At 45.2% G+C, this 20775-nt stretch overlaps 2 protein-coding genes across 5 annotated transcripts in view; one reads left to right on the top strand and one right to left on the bottom strand.

Annotated features, from left to right (window-relative positions):
* Window positions 1-9: 9 nt before the first annotated feature.
* Window positions 10-11172, top strand: LYRM1 (LYR motif containing 1). 4 transcript variants are annotated; one of them, XM_087729358.1, is made up of 4 exons: window positions 10-119; window positions 6785-6943; window positions 9668-9760; window positions 10818-11172. In XM_087729358.1, the coding sequence occupies exons 2-4, from the start codon at window positions 6785-6787 to the stop codon at window positions 10932-10934; spliced, it is 369 nt and encodes a 122-aa protein (XP_087585484.1). In that variant the 5' UTR covers window positions 10-119; the 3' UTR covers window positions 10935-11172. The 4 variants fall into 4 exon arrangements, with proteins under 4 accessions (XP_087585484.1, XP_087585483.1, XP_087585482.1 ...); XM_087729357.1 differs by having other exon boundaries at window positions 26-119; window positions 6743-6943; XM_087729356.1 differs by lacking the exon at window positions 10-119 and adding an exon at window positions 6061-6201 and having other exon boundaries at window positions 6785-6929; window positions 9663-9760.
* Window positions 11173-12033: 861 nt separating this feature from the next.
* The window catches only part of DNAH3 (dynein axonemal heavy chain 3), an 87203-nt gene continuing 78461 nt past the window's right edge, over window positions 12034-20775 (bottom strand). The window contains exons 59-62 of the mRNA XM_087729131.1: window positions 19207-19349; window positions 17408-17612; window positions 15556-15693; window positions 12034-12456 (exon numbers count right to left, since the gene is read on the bottom strand). Of these exons, the coding sequence (XP_087585257.1) occupies window positions 12103-12456; window positions 15556-15693; window positions 17408-17612; window positions 19207-19349 (840 nt within the window). The 3' untranslated portion in view covers window positions 12034-12102. The remainder of the gene's footprint in view (window positions 12457-15555; window positions 15694-17407; window positions 17613-19206; window positions 19350-20775) is intronic.

The following is a 20775-nucleotide window of genomic DNA, read 5'->3' as shown; positions in this document are numbered from 1 at the left end:
AGTCAGCTGGCGGCGCGGTCACGTAGGACGCGCCTCCACGCCGCAGCGTCAGAGCGCTTTGAGGGCCGGCTTTGGGGGCGCCCTTCCCCTTCCCCCCCTCGCTTTCGTCGCCTGTGGAGGTGAGTGAGGGCGAATATTTATGTTGGGGGAGAGGGGGGGTGAAGTATACCCTCTGGGTCCCATATGGGTGGGTTTGTGTTGGGAGCAAAAGTGCAGGTGACTCCGAAAAGGGGAGAGGGGGGGAGAGAAGAGCATGTGTTCCCAAAGACGAAGAAAACATCGCGAAAAGAGGAGGCACGGCACAGGTGACTCCCCCACCCCCGCATCTACATTGGTATCGCCCACACGGCTCTAAGTGGGACCATCAGAGCGAAGCAGCACATGCATTGGGGTTTTTTTGCCCTCTCCCATAGGGGGCGCTACAGGGTGGCAAGATGGCGTCAGTGCTGTCAATGAAACCTGAACCAAACTAGGACTCATTGGTGTTGTGTGCCCCACCTGGAAGCATTCACGAGTTTCCTTAGCAATAATATTCTATTTTATTTTAGTAGGTAAGTGGATGGATGGGTGGGTGGGTAGTTAGGCAGACAGACAGACAGACAGACATAAAGATGATAGAGATGAATGGATGGACAGACAGAGACAGATGATATGGATGGATGGACGGACAGACAGATGATAAAGATGGATGGACGGACGGATGGAGACAGATGATAGAGATGGATGGATGGACAGACAGGCAGATGATAGAAATGGATGGATGGACAGACAGACAGAGACATGATAGAGATGGATGGATGGACAGACAGAGACAGATGATAGAGATGGATGGACGGACGGACGGACGGACGGACAGACAGATGATAGAGATGGATGGATGGACAAACAGACAGATGATAGAAATGGATGGATGGATGGATGGATGGATGGATGGATGGACGGAGACAGATGATAGAGATGGATGGATGGACAGAGACAGATGATAGAGATGGATGGACAGACAGACAGATGATAGAAATGGTTGGATGGATGGACAGACAGACAGATGATAGGGATGGATGGACGGACAGACAGATGCTTTGCGTCTCATCCTGGAGGAGGAACTTTAGAGCTGGGGGTGGGGCCTCATTGCAGGGGTGAGGCCTGAAGGTTAAGGGGTGGGGCTTCAGACTGCTGAAGGTCGAATCTAAATCCCTGGTAAATTAAACAGGTTTTATTTTGACATAAAATAAGATACAGGTTATATGTAAAAGAAAATTTGTATATTCTGCGCTCTCCCACCCACCCAAATAATGGCAACTGTCATTGTAGGAAGACACGCAATTCATCACATAGTGACCATATGTCCTTGATTATAAAAACCAGTTCTTTCTTTCGAAAAAACCTGCCCTTTAGATAGTATTTTTCAAAAACTCACTGATTTCCTTTATTTGGCACATTTAATTTCTCCCATTGATACTGTTTAATGCACAGTCTTTCACGCTCATAGGAAAAACACAGACATTGAGTTGCCTTTTTAAAATAAGTGTACAAACCTTTATTCAAATATACATTTTTGATTTGCTTGGCTCTTGAATTTTCCTTTGCAAAACAAAGTTATAAACATAAACATTTTTTTTATCCTTGCAAAGCTCCTTCAGATTTGCCCCTTTTTCAAGTTTGTTCTTTTAGTTTTTTTCCAAGAAAATATGGCCATTGTGGAACCAAAACTGCAGAGCATGAGATTCTACAAGCATATAATGAAGCTTATTAATCTTCCAAGCTGCTACCAGATGCTGATAGGCAGCAGCCAGTCATTCATAGACAGACATCTTGTTAATCAATGCCTTAATGAAATTATACAAAAGCAGCAATTTAGACCCAGGAGTTTGAAAGGCATGGCATTCGAGATCCCACCCACGGGTTTGCTTCAAAAGATGGTCTAGACTTTGAAGAAACAGCCCACGTTCAAAGAACCCTATTGCTTGCTGTGGTTTTTCTGACTGCAACCCACAAACCACCAATAGTTGGTATAGTTCTTCAATGCGCTCAGTTGCCCTCAATCAAAGCCGTAGGTAGCAGGAAGGAACGGAGCATGAAATCATGAAACATGAACTCCATGAGGGGGGGAAAAAAACCCTCTGGAGACAAATTGCTCAGTTTTACTCATTGTTTTTATTATTTGGCGACATCATAAATCCATCAGCACATCATGAATTTTATTGCTGGAGGCGGTTGCAAATCCAGTTTTGTTTGTTTTTAGTGTCCCATATAGGGGATTGGATATAAAATGTTTTGTTTCTTTAAGACAAAACCCAGTCCAAATATCGCACCTACAGCAATTTGGAATTCCCCGGGGGGCTTTTTTTCCCATCCCCCCCCAAAAAAAACTTCATTTGTGTAAAGAAAAAAAGAAGTGAAAACCTAGAGATTTCCTCTAAAGCTGGCTTGTAAGCCGAAAGATGAATAAGAAATTGTGGGGTGTTTTTTTTAATGTTGAGTGATGTATTTGGGGGCATCTCTTTGCCTCGACAGATGAGGGCAATTTGGTTGGCTAAAAGAGGAAACTAAGAAGGTTCAAGAGAAGGTTTTTACGATCCTGAAACTGGGGAAATCGATTTAAACTGATGCAAAATGAGATAGCTATCCTTAGTAGGGTGGGCGATGGCTGAGCAAAAAATACAAACGTACTTCTCAAGTAGACAGCAATTTGAAGTTACAACTGCCAAAACATATTGACATGAGTGAAATTCGAACCACTGAACACAATGGTTAGATTCCATTCTATACCCTACAGCGAGCATCTCTGCATTTGCAGAGCAGCGGAGGTAGAAAGACCTGGCTCACATCCTATTGGATTGTTGCTTGCATAACGGGATGAGGGATTGGTACCTTGGTCTATATACCAAATGAATGACCCATTGGGATTCCCATATCAAAACAAAGTCTTTGAGTTTCTTCTTCAGGATCTGGCCTTCTAAAGAGCAGTCAGGGTTGATCTCCTCTAGGGCTGTCAGGTTGGATGGCCTTGCAGTCCTTCTTCTTTTGCCCTCCATCTTTCCCAGCATGAGGCTCTTCTCCAGGGAGTCCTTCTTCCTTTTCATCAGGTGGCCAAGGTCTTTGAGTTTCCTCTTCAGGATCTGGCCTTCTAAAGAGCAGTCAGGGTTCATCTCCTCTAGGACTGACCGGTTGGATGGCCTTGCAGTCCAAGGGGACTCACAGGAGTCTTCTCCAGCACCAGAGTTCAAAGGCCTCCATTCTTTGGTGCTCAGCCTTCCTTATGGTCCAACCTTCACAGCCATCCATTGCAACTGGGAAAACCACAGCCTTGACTAGATGCCCTTTTGTTTTTAGGGATATATCTGACCAAATGAGATTTCTTTTCTTCAGCTAAACGCACCACCCCATTAAAAACACACACACAGACACACACAACCATCTGTCACCTTTCCCAGCTGTAGAACAATTGAGGGTCATTACTTCAGCTAAATGTTATCATTTAGTTCCAAAGACAACAAAATGGGGTTGCATTTTCAAACAGAGTCATTTAAGCAGACATGAAGATTGGGCACCTGGTTAATTTCTCTACCAGCTTGGCAGTGTAATTCTTCTGTGCAGGATTTAGGAGGGCTCAAGAGATCCTTGGTGGTGGGGAGGGCTCTCTGTTAAACCCAGCTTAGATGGCTCCTCTGACTTTAAGATGCTTTTTGCAGGAAAAGGGACAATAAATGTTATTTTTTTCCTTATTAGGATTGCTGGGAGAACTGCATTTGCAGTTCATCCATTGTTAAAAGAACAAAATTCCAATGCTGGTTGGTTTTTCACAATAAACTATAGTGTGCTTTATTGGCCTTAGCTTAATAACATTACACATATAAATATGATTATAAATATGATATAAAGACAGATAGACAGGCAAACTGCCCTGTCTGATACATAGATAATAGAAAGAGAGAAGAAAGAGAAGAGAAGAGAGAGAATGTGAATGTGCTTTATTGACCTTAGCTTAATAACGCATTACACATATAAATATGATTATAAATATGATAGACAGATAGGCAAACTGCCCTGTCTGATACATAGATATAGAAAGAGAGAAGAATGAGAGAGAGAAGAGAGAATGAGAATGTGCTTTAGTGGCCTTAGCTTAATAACTTATTACACACACACATACACACACACATATATATATATCTTTATAAATAGGATAGATAGAAAGACAGATAGATGGGTGATTGAGCTGATACATAGATATAGAAAGAGAGAAGAATGAGAGAGAGAAGAGAGAGAGAATGAGAATGTGCTTTAGTGGCCTTAGCTTAATAACTTGTTACACATATAAATAGCAATAGCAATAGCAGTTAGACTTATATACCGCTTCATAGGGCTTTCAGCCCTATCTAAGCGGTTTACAGAGTCAGCATATATTGCCCCCACAGTCTGGGTCCTCATTTCACCCACCTCGGAAGGATGGAAGGCTGAGTCAACCTTGAGCCGGTGAGATTAGAACCGCTGAACTGCAGATAACAGTCAGCTGAAGTGGCCTGCAGTACTGCACCCTAACCACTGCGCCACCTCGGCTCTTTTATCTATCCTATTTATAAAAATATAAATATCTTTATAAATAGGATAGAAAGACAGATAGATGGGCAGACTTAGCTGATACATAGATATAGAAAGAGAGAAGAATGAGAGAAGAGAGAGAGAATGAGAATGTGCTTTAGTGGCCTTAGCTTAATAACTTATTACACATATAAATATAAATATGTTTATAAATATGATAGAAAGACAGATAGATGGGCAGACTGAGCTGATACATAGATATAGAAAGAGAGAAGAATGAGAGAAAGAGAGAGAAGGGTGTAGATGATAGAGAAGTAGAGAGACAGACCGACAGACAGATTGATCCATCTTCTGTGTCTTGAGCCAAATGCAATTTATTTACTAAGCCAGTGTTAAAACATGATTTAGCATATGACCCAGTGAAACCTTTGCCAACCCTTCCCGAACAGGCCGTCAATAATTCTCCTTGAGAACACTAAGAAAGAGAGCATTGTGCTCTTCGGGTGCAGAACTGAAATCATGAACAACGAAACCACAATATTTCGTTTACAAGGATGCTTTGCCGCGGCTGAGCTCAGCAGTCCTGGACAACAGACGTTGCTTTTGTCCGTCGGGGGGGGAAAAAAAAGATGGATTTGTCCGGCATTTTCACGTGAGGCTTGCTTTCTGCGTGCGTCTGGAATAGTTTGGACTCGCCGCGTCTTGGGTGCAAGCGGAAAGAAGGTTTAAGCATTGGCATCTAACAAGATGTTGTCCGCCATAGTTTTCACCATCAATTCTCACAATCGCTCCAAGGGGTGGTGGAAGCAGATAACAGATAGTCCTCAACTCACAACTACAGTTGAGCCCAAAATTTCCATCGCTAAGCAAAACAATTAAGTGAGCCTTGGTGGCGCAGTGGTCAGAGTGTGGTACTGCAGGCTACTTCTGCTGACTGCCGGCTGCCTGCAATTTGGCAGTTTGAATCTCACCAGGCTCAAGGTTGACTCAGCCTTCTGTTCTTCCGAGGTGGGTAAAATGATTGGATTGTTGGGGCAAGAGGCCGACTCTGTAAACTGCTTAGAGAGGGCTGGAACGCAGTCTATAAGTCTAGGTACTATTCCTATTGCTAAGGGAATTTGCATCATTCCCGTGGTCACATGATCAAAATTTGGAAGCTTGGCAACTGCCTCATATTTATGACGGTTGCAGTGTCCCAGAATCATGCGATCCCCTTTTGCGACCTTCTGACAAGCCAAGTCAATGGGGAAACCAGATTCACTGAACAACCGGGTTACTAGCTTCACAACTGCAGTGATTCACTTAACAACTGTGGCAAGAAAGGTTATAAAATAGGGCAAAACTCACTTAACTATCTTACTTAGCAACAGAAATTGTGGCCTCAATGGTGGTCGTAAGTTGAGGACTACTTGTTTTGAAGTTTTGCATTGATACATAGATGAATTCTGTGCAGATCACTCTCTTCAACTCTGTAGTTATTAGATAAAGGGAAAGGTTCCCCTCGCATAGATGTGCTAGTCGTTCCCGAGTCTAGGGGGCGGTGCTCATCTCCGTTTCAAAGCCGAAGATCCAGCGCTGTCCGAAGACGTCTCCGTGGTCATGTGGCCGACATGTCTCAACCCCAAAGGCCCACGGAACGCTGTTCCCTTCCCTCTAAAGGTGGCTCCTATTTTTCTACTTGCATTTTTTTACATGCTTTCGAACTGCGAGGTTGGCAGAAGCTGGGACAAGTCACGGGAGCTCACGCCGTTACGCGGCGCTAGTGATTCGAACCGCCAAACTGCCGACTTTTCTGATCGACAAGCTCAGCGTCTTAGCCACTGAGCCACCACATCCCTTTTCTGTGGTTATTGTAATTGGGTTTTCCCCCCCCCATTTTTTCTTGTTCCACTTCTCAACATCCTGCTTTTGATTCTTGTGGCACATTTATCTTTAAGGAAGGACTAGGCATATTTTCACGTATGCTGATATCAGCCGGGTAGTTTCTTGCCTTAAATCTAGCACATGTAAAAGTAGCTATTATCCACATTTGGCAGATAATTATAGCTTTCGGGGGTGGAGGGTGTGTGTGTTTCCCCTCCATTTTTGCCGGTTCTTTCCAAGTTCGCGGATGGAGCCAAGAAACATATTTGAAAACTGATTGAGCAGAACGTGAAAACATCCATCTGTTTTGAAAGCCTTTTTGGGTTTTTTTTCACAGCCCCAAATGCTCACCCAGGAATATCCTCTCTCCTTTCTCCAGATGACACCAGTCACTCGTCAAGAAGTCCTTGGCCTTTACCGCAAAATATTCCGAATAGCCAAAACGTGGCGGCCGGCAACTGGACAGATGAAAGAGACGGAGAAAGAAAAACAGTATATTGTCAGCGAAGCTAAAACCTTGTTCCGTAAGAATCGAGCTGTGAGTTAGCATTTGATCAGGAGGGTTTTTTTTAAAAAAAAAAAAATCAATGGGATTTGGGGTGAGCATCCAGGGAGGTGAGAAGGAGTGGTGTGGTGGCCTAGGGGTGGAGCTCCCGCCTCACAATCAGGAGGCTGTGAGTTCGATCCCAAGTAGAGCCATGGTGGCACAGGCGGTTAGAGTGCAGTACTGCAGGCTGCTTCTGCTGACTGCCGGCTGCCTGCAATTTGCCAGGTTGCTCCAGGTTGACTCAGCCTTCCGTCCTTCCGAGGTGGGTAAAATGAGGACTCAGATTGTTGGGTTAAGAGGCTGACTCTGTAAACTGCCTAGAGAGGGCTGTAAAAGCACCGTGAAGCGGTATATAAGTCTAAGTGCTATTGCTACTGCTCTTTTCCTTCCTTCCTTCCTTCCTTCCTTCCTTCCTTCCTTCCTTCCTTCCTTCCTTCCTTCCTTCCTTCCTTCCCAGTAGTTAGAATGCAATATTGCAGGCTAACTCTGCCGATTGCCAGCAGTTTGATCCTGACTGGCTCAAGGTGGACTCAGCCTTCCATCCTTCCGAGGTGGGTAAAACGAGGACCCAGATTGTTGTGGGCAAATAGGCTGACTCTATAAACCGCTTAGAGAGGGCTGTAAAAGCACTGTGAAGCGGTATATAAGTCTGCTATTGCTTGGGAAGGAAGGAAAGAAGGAAGCCTTGGTGGTACAGTGGTTCAAATACAGAATTTCAAGCTGACTCTGCCCACTGCCAGGAGTTCGATCCTGACTGACTCATGGTTGACTCAGCCTCCCATCCTTCCGAGGTCGGTTAAATGAGGACTCGGATTTTTGGGAGAGCAATAGGCTGACACCAAAAACCTCTTAGAGAGGGCTGTAAAGCCCTGTAAAGTGGTATATAAGTCTAAGCGCTATTGCTAGAGGTGGATATTTCTCTCTCTGGGCACAATGAGAATATATCTGCTGAACAAAACTCCGTATTGGTGTCAAGAAGGGCATCCGGCTATTCAGACACTCTGCTAGCTCCATTCAGCTGCCCAGACTCCCCCTCCAGCAAGGGATTATGGGGGTCGTCAAGCGAAGATGATGATGATTCAATTTCACTACATTTAAGTACAATGGCAATAAAGATTATACTGTTATCCAGGGAGGTGAGAAAATTCCTTTCTCTCATTTGGTCCTGTTTCCTGAGTGCCAAATGCTCCTTTTTGGGGGACACTTGACTTTGTCAGTTTTCAGCAGGGCAGAAAGAGCCAAAGATTCAACTTTCTGTTCATGGAAGGCTGGAGAAGAAGAGGAGGCTCCGGAAGGATATCTTAAGACGCTTCCCTTGGTGGAAAGAGTGGCAGCGAGAATATCAACTGCCACCTTTTTGAAGGATCAGGTCACGTCAGACTCTGGTTGGCTGCCTTGGTGACTAACCCCAGCACAATACAAAGGGCTGGCTTTAACCTCTGAGGTCCTCAATAGCCACAGCCCTGCCTCCTTGTATGGCTCAAACATTGCACTAAGCCGCGGTAAGCTTATATATGGTGCACTGAAGGCCATCGTCTCAGAGCCACCAAGATTCAAAGAAAAGAGGGCGATAAACTATCAGCCATCAGCTCCTGGGTTATCACTGAAAAGACCTTCCGATTTTGCAGGGTCAAAAAAATAAAAGATACAAGGGAAGGTTCCATCTTGATGTAATTGGAGGTAGTTCGGTTGCAGGTAGGAAATAGTTCAGTGGCCGGAATTCTTTAACGTCCCTCGCCATTGTCTTCTTCTCAATAAATTTAGCAAAAGGCCGTGAAGATCATCCTTGGAAAAGGGTTTATGTCTGATTAAGGCAGGAGTTATTTGTAGCTAGCTAGCTAGCTTTCTTTTCCTTCCTTCTTGCTTTCTCATTCACTATTGATATTCTTCCTCCCTCTCCTTCCTTCCTCTCTTTCACTATCAATATTCTTCCTCCCTCCCTTCCTTTCCTCTCATTTACTCATTCTTTCTCCTTCCTTTCCCTCCTTCCTCCCTCCCTCCCTTCCTCTCTTTCACTATCAATATTCTTCCTCCCTCCCTTCTTTTCTTCTCATTCACTCTCATTATTCTTTCTCCCTCTCTTTCCTTCCTTCCTTCTTCTCTTTCACTATCAATATTCTTCCCTCCTCCCTCCCTTTGTTCCTTTCCTCTCATTCATTCTCATTATTCCTTCTCCTTCTCTTTCCTTCCTCCTTTCCTTCTCTTTCGCTATCAATCTTTTCTTCTTCCTTCCTCTCTCTCTCATTCACTATCAATATTCTTCCTCCCTCTCCCTTCCTTCTTTTCCTCTCATTCACTCTCATTATTCTTTCTCCTTCTCTTTCCTTCCTTCCTCCCTTCCCTTCCTTCTTCTCTTTCACTATCAATATTCTTCCATCCACCCTCCCTTCGTTCCTTTCCTCTCATTCACTCTCATTATTCCTTCTCTTTCCTTCCTCCCTTCCTTCTCTTTTGCTATCAATATCTTTCCTTTTTCCTTCCTCTCTCTCTCATTCACTATCAATATTCTTCCTCCCTCTCCCTTCCTTCTGTCCATCCATCCATCCTTCCAGGAAGATCAAGGTCTTTCCTTTGAACGTCTTGGGGGGGAACAGGGGTGGAATTCGCAAGGTAATTTGGGGGGGGGAGTTTTAACTTACCTGTTTGTTCTTTAGAACCTCTGCACTTTCTGTTCTAACTTTCCTTTTCTTTTTTCTGTACTGTTTGCAAGACCAGCTAACAGATCCTGAGCTGATTAAACAGTGTGTAGAAGAGTGCAAGGCGAGGATAGAGTTGGGACTTCATTATCACAACCCGTATCCAAGGCCTGTAAGTAGGAATCACTCTTTGATAAGAATCTTATTAATTCTCAGTCCCGAGCAGTGGTGGGATTCAAATTTTTTTACTACCGGTTCTGTGGGCGTGGCATGGCATGGCTTGGTGGGCATGGCAAGGCAAGGATACTGTAAAATCCCCAGCTCCGTTCCCCTGTGTAGGGCAACAGAAGAAGACTCACAGCCGGACTCGGGAGGCAGAGAATAGATGGGGGCGGGGCCAGCCAGAGGTGGTATTGGTTGGTCTCTGAACTACTCAAAATTTCCACTACTGGTTCGCTGGAACTGGTCAGAACTGGCTGAATTCCACCTGTGGCTCGAGATTCTGTCTTGACAATAGTTTGCAGAGATACTGTCAGTCCTTGATTTTTGCAATCCTTCCTTTGGTAACTGTTCGAAGTCACCATGGTACTTTGAAAAGTGACCGGTCCTCGCATTTATGACCATTTCAGTATCCCAACAGTCCCGCGATCAAAAAAACCAGGCACGTGGCCACCAGCATGTATGCAGTTGGTTGCAGTCCCCTGGGATCAGGTGACCACCATTGTTGCTTTCCCAGCTGACTTTTGGCATGAGTCATGATTGAACTGCTGACAGTGAGCAGTCAGCAGAATTAGCTTCAGTGCTGTATTCCGACCAGTGTGCCACCATTTTAACAAGTCTGCCCACTGCCAGGAGTTTGATCCTGACCAACTCAAGGTTGACTCAGCCTTCCATCCTTCCGAGGTGGTAAAATGAGGACCCAGATTGTTGGGGGCAAGAGGCTGACTCTGTAAACTGCTTAGAGAGGGCTGTAAAAGCACTGTGAAGTGGTATAGAAGTCTTAAGTGCTCTTGCTATTGTTACCTCGCTTTTTCCATAACTATTATTTTTCTTTTTCCTTTCTTACTGTCCTGTTACTTTGCTTTAGCTTTTACCTTCTTGTTTAAAATGAAAGTTTCATTGGAAAAAAATAAACAAGAGAGATGAATGATTAAGCATGGTATCTGAATAAGGCCTGGATGTTTTTCAGTCTTTTCTTAAACAAGTTTTCTTTTCTTCTGACCGTACAGATTCATTTGCCACCCATGGGCCTCGCTCAGCCACAAGCCCGGGCATTTCGACACCAGGAAAAGCTAAGGAAAATCTCTAAACCGATTTATTTGAAATCTCACGATGAAATTTCATAGCCCCTGATCCAGCCAGAGGTCGACATCGTCTTAAGACTACCGGACCGATGCACCTGGCATGACTACCGGTGAAAATGAAATTGGTACGGTTACCACCAGGTGATTTTTTTTTCCTCCCCAAAGGTCGGGAATCCACTTGTTCCCAAAGAAAGATGAGAAGAAGGAGCTAAATCTCCCTTGTGTGAAAAGAAAGAAGCATTGTGAGGAAATAAATAAAAAAATGTGATTTTAAAAAAAATATCTAAGGTCTGATCAATCATGTGTTCTACTTGGGCACATATCCTCCAGGGTTATTGATTTTCGGAAAGTTTGCCCACTTAATGACTGAACTCTCTCTCAAAGTTACAACTCGCCCCCCAAAGGATACAGGTAGTCCTTGACTTAACAACCACAACGGGTTCGCTTCGCGCAGGTACACATTGCATTTGAAATCAGCACTCAATCTTACCTTTTCCTGCAGCTCCAGTGAGTAAAACAGCTGAGAGATAGCAATCCATTCTGCCGCACCGATCAGCTGGGCTTCGAACAAAGGAAATATAGGACGGAATAGAACAGGGGCGGGTGGGCAGAACCAGTGGTGGGTTCCGTATCCTGTTGCAACTGATATGGTGCAACGGGCCCCAGTGTTTCCCACATGTATGCGCTCAGCATGTATGCAGTGCACGCATCCGTCCTTACCTCTTGTGACGCCTCTGCAACGCTCCAGCTACTTGGCGGAGTGTCATGCAGGCACCGTGTGCGCCGAAGCCCCGAAGAGCTCAAATACAAGTAAGGAGGATGGGTGGGCAGGTGGGACCTCCGGAGCACCCCCCAGAACGGTACCTGGTGCTCCCAGCACGCACCGGTACACCCGTACCGGGACGCACCGCCTGCAACCCACCACCGGGCGGGACCAACTGATCACTGGAACTATCGGTTTGCCCAAACTGGTCCGAACCGGCTTGAGTCCCACCATTGTATCTGACCCAACTTTCACTCGTCAAATCTGCATCGCGAGCCAGAGCTACGCTTGACTTCTCCATTCCCCAACTCTGCAATTCTTGCAGCCAGAGGGCAAACTCAGAAAGATAAGAGGTCTTTTAAGACTGCCAGCGAGGGCCAAGGTCAAAACTTACATCTTTTAATGGGAAGCTGCGGGAATACATACATCTGTTTTTGTATGTACAGTTCAGTCGTCTAACTGGCAAAGGGCTGCCACGCCCCGGTTGATCCAGTGCTTCTGGGGAAGGTCGGAAGGGAGTTCGATGGAGAGGACGTAGTTGGTGGAGTGTCCGGTGGTGGACAAGGTGCCTCTCCGGGCGCTGGTTTTGTAGACGGGGCACAAGTAGATCCGCTCGTGCAAAAACTTGGCACTCTCTCCGGGTTTCAGCCAAATGATGGGCAAGACGTCGTAAAGGATTTTGGGGAAGGAGTCGCCGATCTGCATGGTCTCCCTGTCCCACCGGGCTCCTTCCAGAAAGAGGCCCTTGACGTAGGCGCCGTCTTCGGGCAGCTGCTTCATGGTGTGCTCCTGACTCGTCACCTGCGAGGAGGAGGAGACGGGACGAGAAGGAAGAAATAACATGTCAGCCGACGTTCCTGGTTTCGAAGGAAGTGGGCGATGGGGGTTCTTAGGCTGCACTAAGCGTTGGCTTTGGTGCCTGTGTTAAAGGCTGTCCCTGGGATTGGTAAACGAGGGTTACAGCTCTGGGCATCAGCTTTCAGAGTGTTGTTGCCCGCCAGCAGAGCTGGCAGCAGATTCTGACAGTGAGGAGGTTGGGGAGGAAGATGGGCCAGTCCTGGAGTCTGGGGAAGGCTCTGATGAGGGCTCTGTGTTGGAGGCAGAGAGGGGGCCAGGGCCGTATGCCAGTTATCAGCTGCCTTCGGAGTCGGATATTAGTGGAGCAGAAGAACAGCTGGAGCCTGTTCCCAGTGTGCGCACGTGCAGAGTTGCCAGACGAAGGGAACAGCTAAAGAACAGGGTCGACTTGGGAGTAAGGCCACAGGTGGACGATGAATGGCCCCTCCCAGAGGAAATAAAAGAGGAGCAAAAGGGGAGTGGAGTTTGCAGGAGACAATTAGTTCAATTCATTGGGTTGAAGATCTGTTCCTGGCTTCTTGCCAAGTAAATTGCTGCTACAGCGTGGAGTTTGGAAGATTATCGACCTGGCAGCTCTTCAAACCTGATAAAGGTCTGTAGTTGTGAAACTTCATGAAAGACTGCTGGCCTGAGAGGAATTCCCTTTAACCTAAATAAAAGGTTTTTTTTTTATCAGGACGAGGAGTATTCTTCCTTATCTTGGGAAGCCTTGGTCAGAACACAGAGGGCCAAGAGAGTGGGTGCGGGTCTCACCAAGGGGAGGGGAGGGCATAGTGTTCCAGAGGGCAGGGACTGGGTCAGAAAAAGTTCTTGATGGAGGAGAATATTTGTAGTTCAGGATTGAACCGTGGGGTCCTTGGTGGTCTCTGATCTTGGTTGTTTCCTGATAGATATTTTATTACTCAACTAGATAACATCATCAGTGCTAGAAGGGGGTGGGGTTTTCAGAGGAGGAGAAGGAGGATTGGGAAGTCCTTGGTGCTCTATGAGCTTGGTTGTTTCTTGCAGACCTTTTGTGACCCAACTAGGTAACATCATCAGTGCTAGGAAGGAGTGGGGTTTGCTAAAGAGAGGTGATGATGTTACTTAGTTGGGTAATGATACGTCTGCCAGGAAACAACCAAGCCCAGAGAGCACCAAGGATCCCACAGTCCTCCTCCTCCATCATACCACAATCCCACCTGCTTCAAGCACTGATGATGTCACCTAGTTGGGTCCCGAAACGTCTGCAAGAAAGCAACCAACTCAGAGAGCACCAAGGACCCCCTTGGAAAGGCTCTTCTCCCAAACCTTGCCAGCTGAAATTCCTTGAAATTCCAACAGAATGCCCCTTTTGCCAGCCTGTGGGGCAAACCAATCCCATCATGAAAATTTTCTCCAATGAAACTAAGCTACTTTCCGCCCCACTTTCCAAATAAACTCCGATCTCTCCATCTGCTCATTATATTTCCAGCTGCAATACTCTCTGGACCTATTTATTTTGAACTCTTTTTGGTACCTTTTCCTGTTCTGAGAGCAGGAGTTCTCTGAGCCTTTTCTCTTCCCTTTTTTCTCCCCGGCGTTAATAAAGGCCGCCCATTATTTAATATTTGGCGCATTATTATCTCCCAACACGGAGGGATCAATTAAGTCAAAACGGGGGCCACGCTGTTTTCTAGCCTTCAACAACTCTGAGTGAACTCGAGAACCCGGCTTCAGAAATTAATATTTCAGGAAAGGAAAGGAAACATTTCTTTCCCACCATCCACATTTTATAGCAGAGATGCTTTGTTGCTGCCTGGTACCCAGTTAGTTCTGATGAGTATATGGATGAGGTCTAGAAATCAAAAGGAGGAGAGAGAGGGAAGGAGGAAGGAAGGAAGGAATTAATTCATTAGGAAGGAAGAAAAGGAAGGAATTAATTCAGGAAGAAAGGAAGGAATTAATTCATTAGGAAGGAAGAAAAGGAAGGAAGAAAGGAATTAATTCATTAGGAAGGAAGGAAGGAAGGAAGGAAGGAAGGAAGGAAGGAAGGAAGGAAGGAAGGAAGGAAGGAAGGAATTCAGCTAAAGGAAGGAAAGAAGGAATTCATCTAGTGTAAGGAAGGGAGGACAGAAGGAATTCAGCTAGAGGAAGGAAGGAAGGAATTAATTCAGCTAAAGGAAGGAAGGAAGGAATTCATCTAGTGTAAGGAAGGAAGGACAGAAGGAATTCAGCTAGAGGAAGGAAGGAAGGAAGGAATTAATTCAGCTAAAGGAAGGAAGGAATTCATCTAGTGTAAGGAAGGGAGGATAGAAGGAATTCAGCTAGAGGAAGGAAGGAAGGAAGGAAGGAAGGAAGGAAGGAATTCAGCTAAAGGAAGGAAGGAAGGAATTCATCTAGTGTAAGGAAGGGAGGACAAGGAATTCAGCTAGAGGAAGGGAGGGAAGGAAGGAAGGAGTGAGGGAGAAACAAATTCTGGGATATTTTCAGAAGGGTCATCGTCTTTTGTAGCTACTAACTTTGAACTCTGCTCAAATCAAACCCTGCTTTTGTGCTAGTAACTACCTGACCCTCAAGTCTAATTATTTTTGTAGTAAATGTCTAAGATGCTATAAGATGATTGTTTCCATCAATTGCCACCTCACCTATTTATCTAGGAGAGTCAATGATCGAACCTCCACATGAAAACTTGGACTGTTTCATTAAACACTGGACTCTCTTGAGCTTTCTAGGTCTTTGTCCCACCACATAAGTTGATGCTCTCTCTTCCTCATCTCTTTCTTTCTTTCTTTCTTTCTTTCTTTCTTTCTTTCTTTCTTTCTCTCTCTCTCTCTCTCTCCCTCCCTCCCTCCCTCCCTCCCTCCCCCTCTCAATTTTTCTCATAAAGTCTTATGCTTCACTATCTTAAGTGCTAGTTACTTCTCTGTCGTCTTCTCCATTTTTTTTGCTTTTTATTTTTAGTACTACAAACTGCCCTGTAACAATACTCTTTATAAACACAATTAAAATTATATATATATATACACGCACGCACACACACATACATAAATACACACACACACATACATACATATACTTTACCTCAAATTCAAATCCAATATGATCGATTGGGATAGTATACTTTCTGGCGTAATTCTGAGAGACTCCCGTCAGGAAAGACTGAGTAAAATAGAAACCAGAGATCCAAAATACATTCGGGGGTCCGTGTTTGATCCATTCCTGAGGTGAAAGGGAATTAAATATTTTGATGAAATGGAGCATCAAAACAACAGCCGCCAAGAATCCTAGGATGACTGAATTTCTAATCCTTTGTCTGAAGTGCTGAGTTCAAAGGATTAAGAATAACATCAGTGAGCCATGACTACCTTGGCAGAAAATTTTGCTGTGGTTTTCCAAATTGTAACATGTAAAAAAAGCCAAGAGGATAAAAACACCAGGAATTGAATTGTCACATATTTTTTTCAAAACATTTAATGATATTTAGGTTATATTACAGCTGCCTGAGTTTGGTAGACGAAAAGAACCCAACAGACTGAAAATCCATTAGCCAGGATAAATTCAATATGCTTATGGTTAATTAATTATGGGTGACATTTGCTTGTTCTGGCTCTCCCAAAATAACAAAGCATCTAAATCAATCAATTAGGATCAGTTTTCTCAACAAACCGAACACATAAAGTGCCATAATCACTCTAGCAAGGAATGCAATCTTTAAAGACCCCACTGGGACATTCCATCATTTAATTAAAGTAAAGGTATAGGTTCCCCTCACGCATATGTCCTAGTCGTTCCCGACTCTAGGGGGCGGTGCTCATCTCAATTTCAAAGCTGAAGAGCCAGCGCTGTCCGGAGACGTCTCCGTGGTCATGTGGCCGGCATGACTCAACGCCGAAGGCACACAGAATGCTATTACCTTCCCACCAAAGGTACTTCAATAAAAGTCGTGTTAGCATTCATAATTGGTGCCTCTTGTCTAGACTTCAGATAGTTCTTGAATTACCACCTCAATTGAGCCCAAAATTTACGTTGCCAAATGAAACAGTTATTAAGTGAATTTTGTCTCATTTTAGGACCTTTTTTTGCCATAATTGCCACGTGAATCTCGCTTCCCCATTGACTTTTCTTGTCAGGAGGTTGCAAAAGGGGATCGCGTGACCCCTGAACCCTCATAAATACTGAATTCTGATCATGCGACCATGGAGATGCCACAAGGGTTGTAAGTGTGGGAAAACGGTCATAAGTCCCCTTTTTTCCAGCGCCGTTCTAACTTTGAACGTTGACTAAACGAACCATTGCAAGTCGAGCACTACCTGTCTCTCCAAGAATGCAATGATGCTTTGTATTTGTATTGTATTTGTATTTTATTATTTGTATGCCGCCCTTCTCCGGGAGGACTCAGGGCGGCGAACAATTCAAGGGGGGGAAAAAGGGGAACATAAAAAGACAAAATACAAATAATAAAAGTAGACAACAGTCGCACAACCATACATGTCGAGAGGGGAGGGAACTCATCACCCCCAGGCCTGCCGGCAAAGCCAGGTTTTGACGGCTTTTCGGAAGGCCTGGAGAGAGGTGAGGGTCCGAATCCCTGCGGGGAGTTCATTCCAGAGGGCCGGAGCTGCCACAGAGAAGGCCCTCCCCCGGGTAATAGCCAGGTGGCATTGGCTGGTAGATGGCACCCGGAGGAGGCCAACCCTGTGAGATCTAATGGGTCGGTGGGAGGTAACTGGCAGCAGGCGGTCTCTCAAGTACCCGGATCCAATACCATGAAGGGCTTTATAAGTTACGACTAGCACCTTGAAGCGTATCCGGAGACTGATCGGCAACTAGTGCAGCTCGCGGAGGATAGGTGTAACGTGGGTGTACCGAGGTGCACCCACAATCGCTTTTGACAAGGGTACCAAATTAAGCAACGTGAGACTTTTAAGCTTACCTGAAAAAAGACCAACCGTGTCACCAAGTCGGTCACGTAACTCCCCAGGGGTTTGAGGGATGGGTAGGATTTGGCCGCCCACATAGCTGGCACTTTGCCCACGATCATGCTGTTGAAAACTTCCTCCAACTCCGAAGACATCAACACCAGGCCTTTGATGGCTTTGCCCAGGCTGATCAAACTGCTCCGGACGACATCTGTAAGCCTGATGGAAACAAAATACTTCCAAAGTGAGAACTGTCTTTCAAGCTAGGTTTGGGAAGAGGAAGAGGAGGAAGCTGGAACGAGTGGCAGTTCTTGTTATTTTCCCTGCTCGCTCTCCCAGAAAGACAAATAAGATGGAATGAAAAGGCAGAGAAAGGAAAAGAGCCCAAGTCTTCGGAAATTAATTGTTGCTTTGGATAGTTGCTCCCTTCCCCAAACTGCCACAGTTCCAGATTTGTGGACTGCTCCATAATCCAATGTTTCTCAACCTTGGCAGCTTGATGAGGTGTGGACTTCAATTCCCAGAATTTATTTAGTTATTAAGTTTGTTGAACATGTACGAGATAACAGGTATAAGTCTAAACATGGACATGAACAAAGGGAATGAGTACAAATAAGTGGGGAGAATAGGACTGGGACAGAAGGCACACTGGTGCGCTTATGCAGGCCCCCTTTACGGACCTTTTAGGAAAGGGGTGAGGTCCACGGTAGACAGTTTGAGGTTGAAGCTGTGGGGGTTTTGAGGATGTAACAACAGAGTCAGGTGGAGCATTCCAGGCATTGACCATTCTGTTGCTGAAGTCCTATTTTCAGCAATCAACTTTGGAGCGGTTTACCTTGAGTTTGTATCTATTCTTTGCCTGTGTAATATTGCGGTTGAAGCTGAAGTAGTCGTTGACAGGTAGGACATTGTAGCAGACAATTTTGTGTACCATGCTTAGGTCAAACCGTAGGTGACTTAGTTCCAGGTTGTCCAACCCCAAATTTCAATCCTGGTGGCATAAGGGATTCTGTTGTGAGCAGAGGAGTGGAAGACTCTTCTCGTGAAATATCTCTGGACCCTCTCAATTGTATTAATGTCCGCTATACAGTGTGGATTCCAGGCAGACGAGCTGTATTGGAGGATTGGTCTGGCAAAGGTTTTGTATGCCTGAGTTTGCAGTACAATGTTACGGGAGAAGAAGCTTTGCAAGATTAGGTTAACAACTCTTAGTGCCTTTTTGGCAATGCTGAATTTCCCCCGCCAACTTGATTATGTGTGGACTTCAATTCCCAGAATTCTCCAGCCAGCTTGAAGATGTGCAGACTTCAATTCCCAGAATTTCCCCAGCCAATTTGAAAATGCACGGACTTCAATTCCCAGAATTCCCCAGCCAGCTTGAAGATGTGCAGCCTTCAATTCCCAGAATTCCCCAGCCAGCGTTTGAAATCCACATGCCTTTAAGTTTGAGAACCACTGCACTAAATCCATCATTTCTAAAGAAAAGCAAGCTGAGAAATAATTGCATTCTGCTAATAATATGTATAAACCTCTGAACCTCTGAAGTCTTCCAGGTAAAGGCACAGTCAAAAGTTTTGGGGTGACATGAGCAGCCCCCTTGTTGATCCCTTGATAGGGTTGATTAGCAGCTACTAAATCGCAGGCAGCTTGGACATAACTCTGTACCAGTTATCATTTTATCTGTGGATGGGGAAGTACCACTTTAGGTACCCAAATGCCACAATTACACGCACTTGTGCTGGTTGTCTGAAATGTCTTAAGACTACATCCTGACACCCTCCCGTTTATGTATGCATGTCATGCAGAGTTTTACCTGTTAAACCTGATCAGTTCCTGCCTGAGTACTGTGTTCATGGATTCCTCATACAGCACTGGGTACAATTTCATCACGTGTTCGAGGTCAAAATCACCGGGGAGCTTGGAAAGGATATCCTGAGCCAATTCTTCAACCGTTTCCTGAAATTAGGAGATGGAATCACCGAGAAGCGAAATCACTGGGAAATGGTGAATGCTTTGTTAGTTTTTAATTTTATTTTACATATTTTCACATGCATTGTTGTTGTTGTTTTCAGTGTTTTTGGGCCAGAGGTGGGTGCCTACCAATTCGCACCAGTTCGGTAGAACCGGTTCATCAAATCTACCGAACCAGTTAGTAGAGGTTCCACCAGTGGACCCGGAAAGCAGGCCACACTTACAGAAGAGGTTCCAAAAAATTTTGAAACCCACCACTGACACAGACAGACAGACAGACAGACTCACAGAGAGAAAGAGAAAGAAAGGAAGAAAGAAAAATAAAAAAAGAAAAAAGAAAAAGTGAGAGAGAGATGAAAGGAAAAAAGGAAAAAGGGACAGAGAGACAAAAGGAAGGAAAGAGGGAGAGAGAGAGAGAGAGAGAGAGAGAGAACACATGGCCGGCAAGCCACTCCCACAAAGGAGGCCACACCCACAGAATAGGTTTGAAAAAAATTTGAAACCCACCACTGTTTGGGGCAAAAGTTTACGTCTATTTTCGGAGTTTTAATGAACCATCTAGATCAACCTTTCGGGCATCTGGGATCGGTTCCATGGAGAGAAGGTTTTCCATGGACCAGACGGGGCGTGGTTTTGTGTAGTGCCTGCATTCCACGGATGGGGCTTCCCTTGTTTGTGTGGCCTTGTTGCTGGCATGCGCCGGTGCTGGTTGATGGACCAGGGGTTGGAGACCCCTGCTCTAGATTGATTTTCTTTGGAGACCTCTGGATGGGAATCTTACACTTCTGCCTTTATTTTTTTCTACAATAGCATATTCATCCATCCATCCATCCATCCATCCATCCATTTCATTCGATTTCTATTCCATCACAATTAAAGCGCAAACTATTTTGGTCTAAAGATCGAGTAAGGGGTGGTTGTTTGTTCTACATGCTGACTTGGACGTGAAAAATAGAGGCTGCAGGTTTTGGGGAACAGGGTAGCCCAGTGATGGCGAACCTTTTTGGCATCGAGTGCCCAAACTGGAATGCGCGTGCATGCCCATGCATGTGCACATACCGGAGCACCAGAAACCTGAAGACCAGCTGACCGGCGCATGTGCCTGTTTTTTGGCCATTTTAGGCTATTTTGGGGGACATTTTTAGGCTATTTTTCCCGGCAGTTTTGGGTTGGGTTTTGGGGACAAAAACAGCCTGGGAAATGGTCTGGAAACAGCCCCAAAACAGCCACTTTTTTTTTTGGGGGGGGGGGCATTTTCAAAGACCAGCTGACGACTGCGCACGTGCCCACAGAGAGGGCTCTGGGTGCCAACTCTGGCATGCATGCTGTTAGGAATATAATTCTAACGGTTGGGTTGGCAATATATAAATCATGTAACAATGCTATACCTGTTTCTTTAAAGCATACTGTA

The sequence above is a fragment of the Thamnophis sirtalis genome, unplaced genomic scaffold (genome assembly GCF_051295495.1).
Source record: "Thamnophis sirtalis isolate CommonGarterSnake01/CBP01778 unplaced genomic scaffold, rThaSir2_p1.2 scaffold_14, whole genome shotgun sequence".
NCBI classification, from domain to species: Eukaryota; Metazoa; Chordata; class Lepidosauria; order Squamata; family Natricidae; genus Thamnophis; species Thamnophis sirtalis.
This window is presented reverse-complemented; position numbering and strand designations above follow the sequence as displayed.

Bases quoted from the DNA above. Each gene is read 5' to 3' on its own strand.
- LYRM1 (XM_087729355.1), top strand. From the start codon at position 6,142: ATGTGGCCGACATGTCTCAACCCCAAAGGCCCACGGAACGCTGTTCCC. The intron at 6,202-6,784 runs GTGGCTCCTATT...TCCTTTCTCCAG, and splicing joins CTGTTCCCTTCCCTCTAAAG to ATGACACCAGTCACTCGTCA. The intron at 6,944-9,667 runs GTGAGTTAGCAT...TTGCAAGACCAG, and splicing joins TGTTCCGTAAGAATCGAGCT to CTAACAGATCCTGAGCTGAT.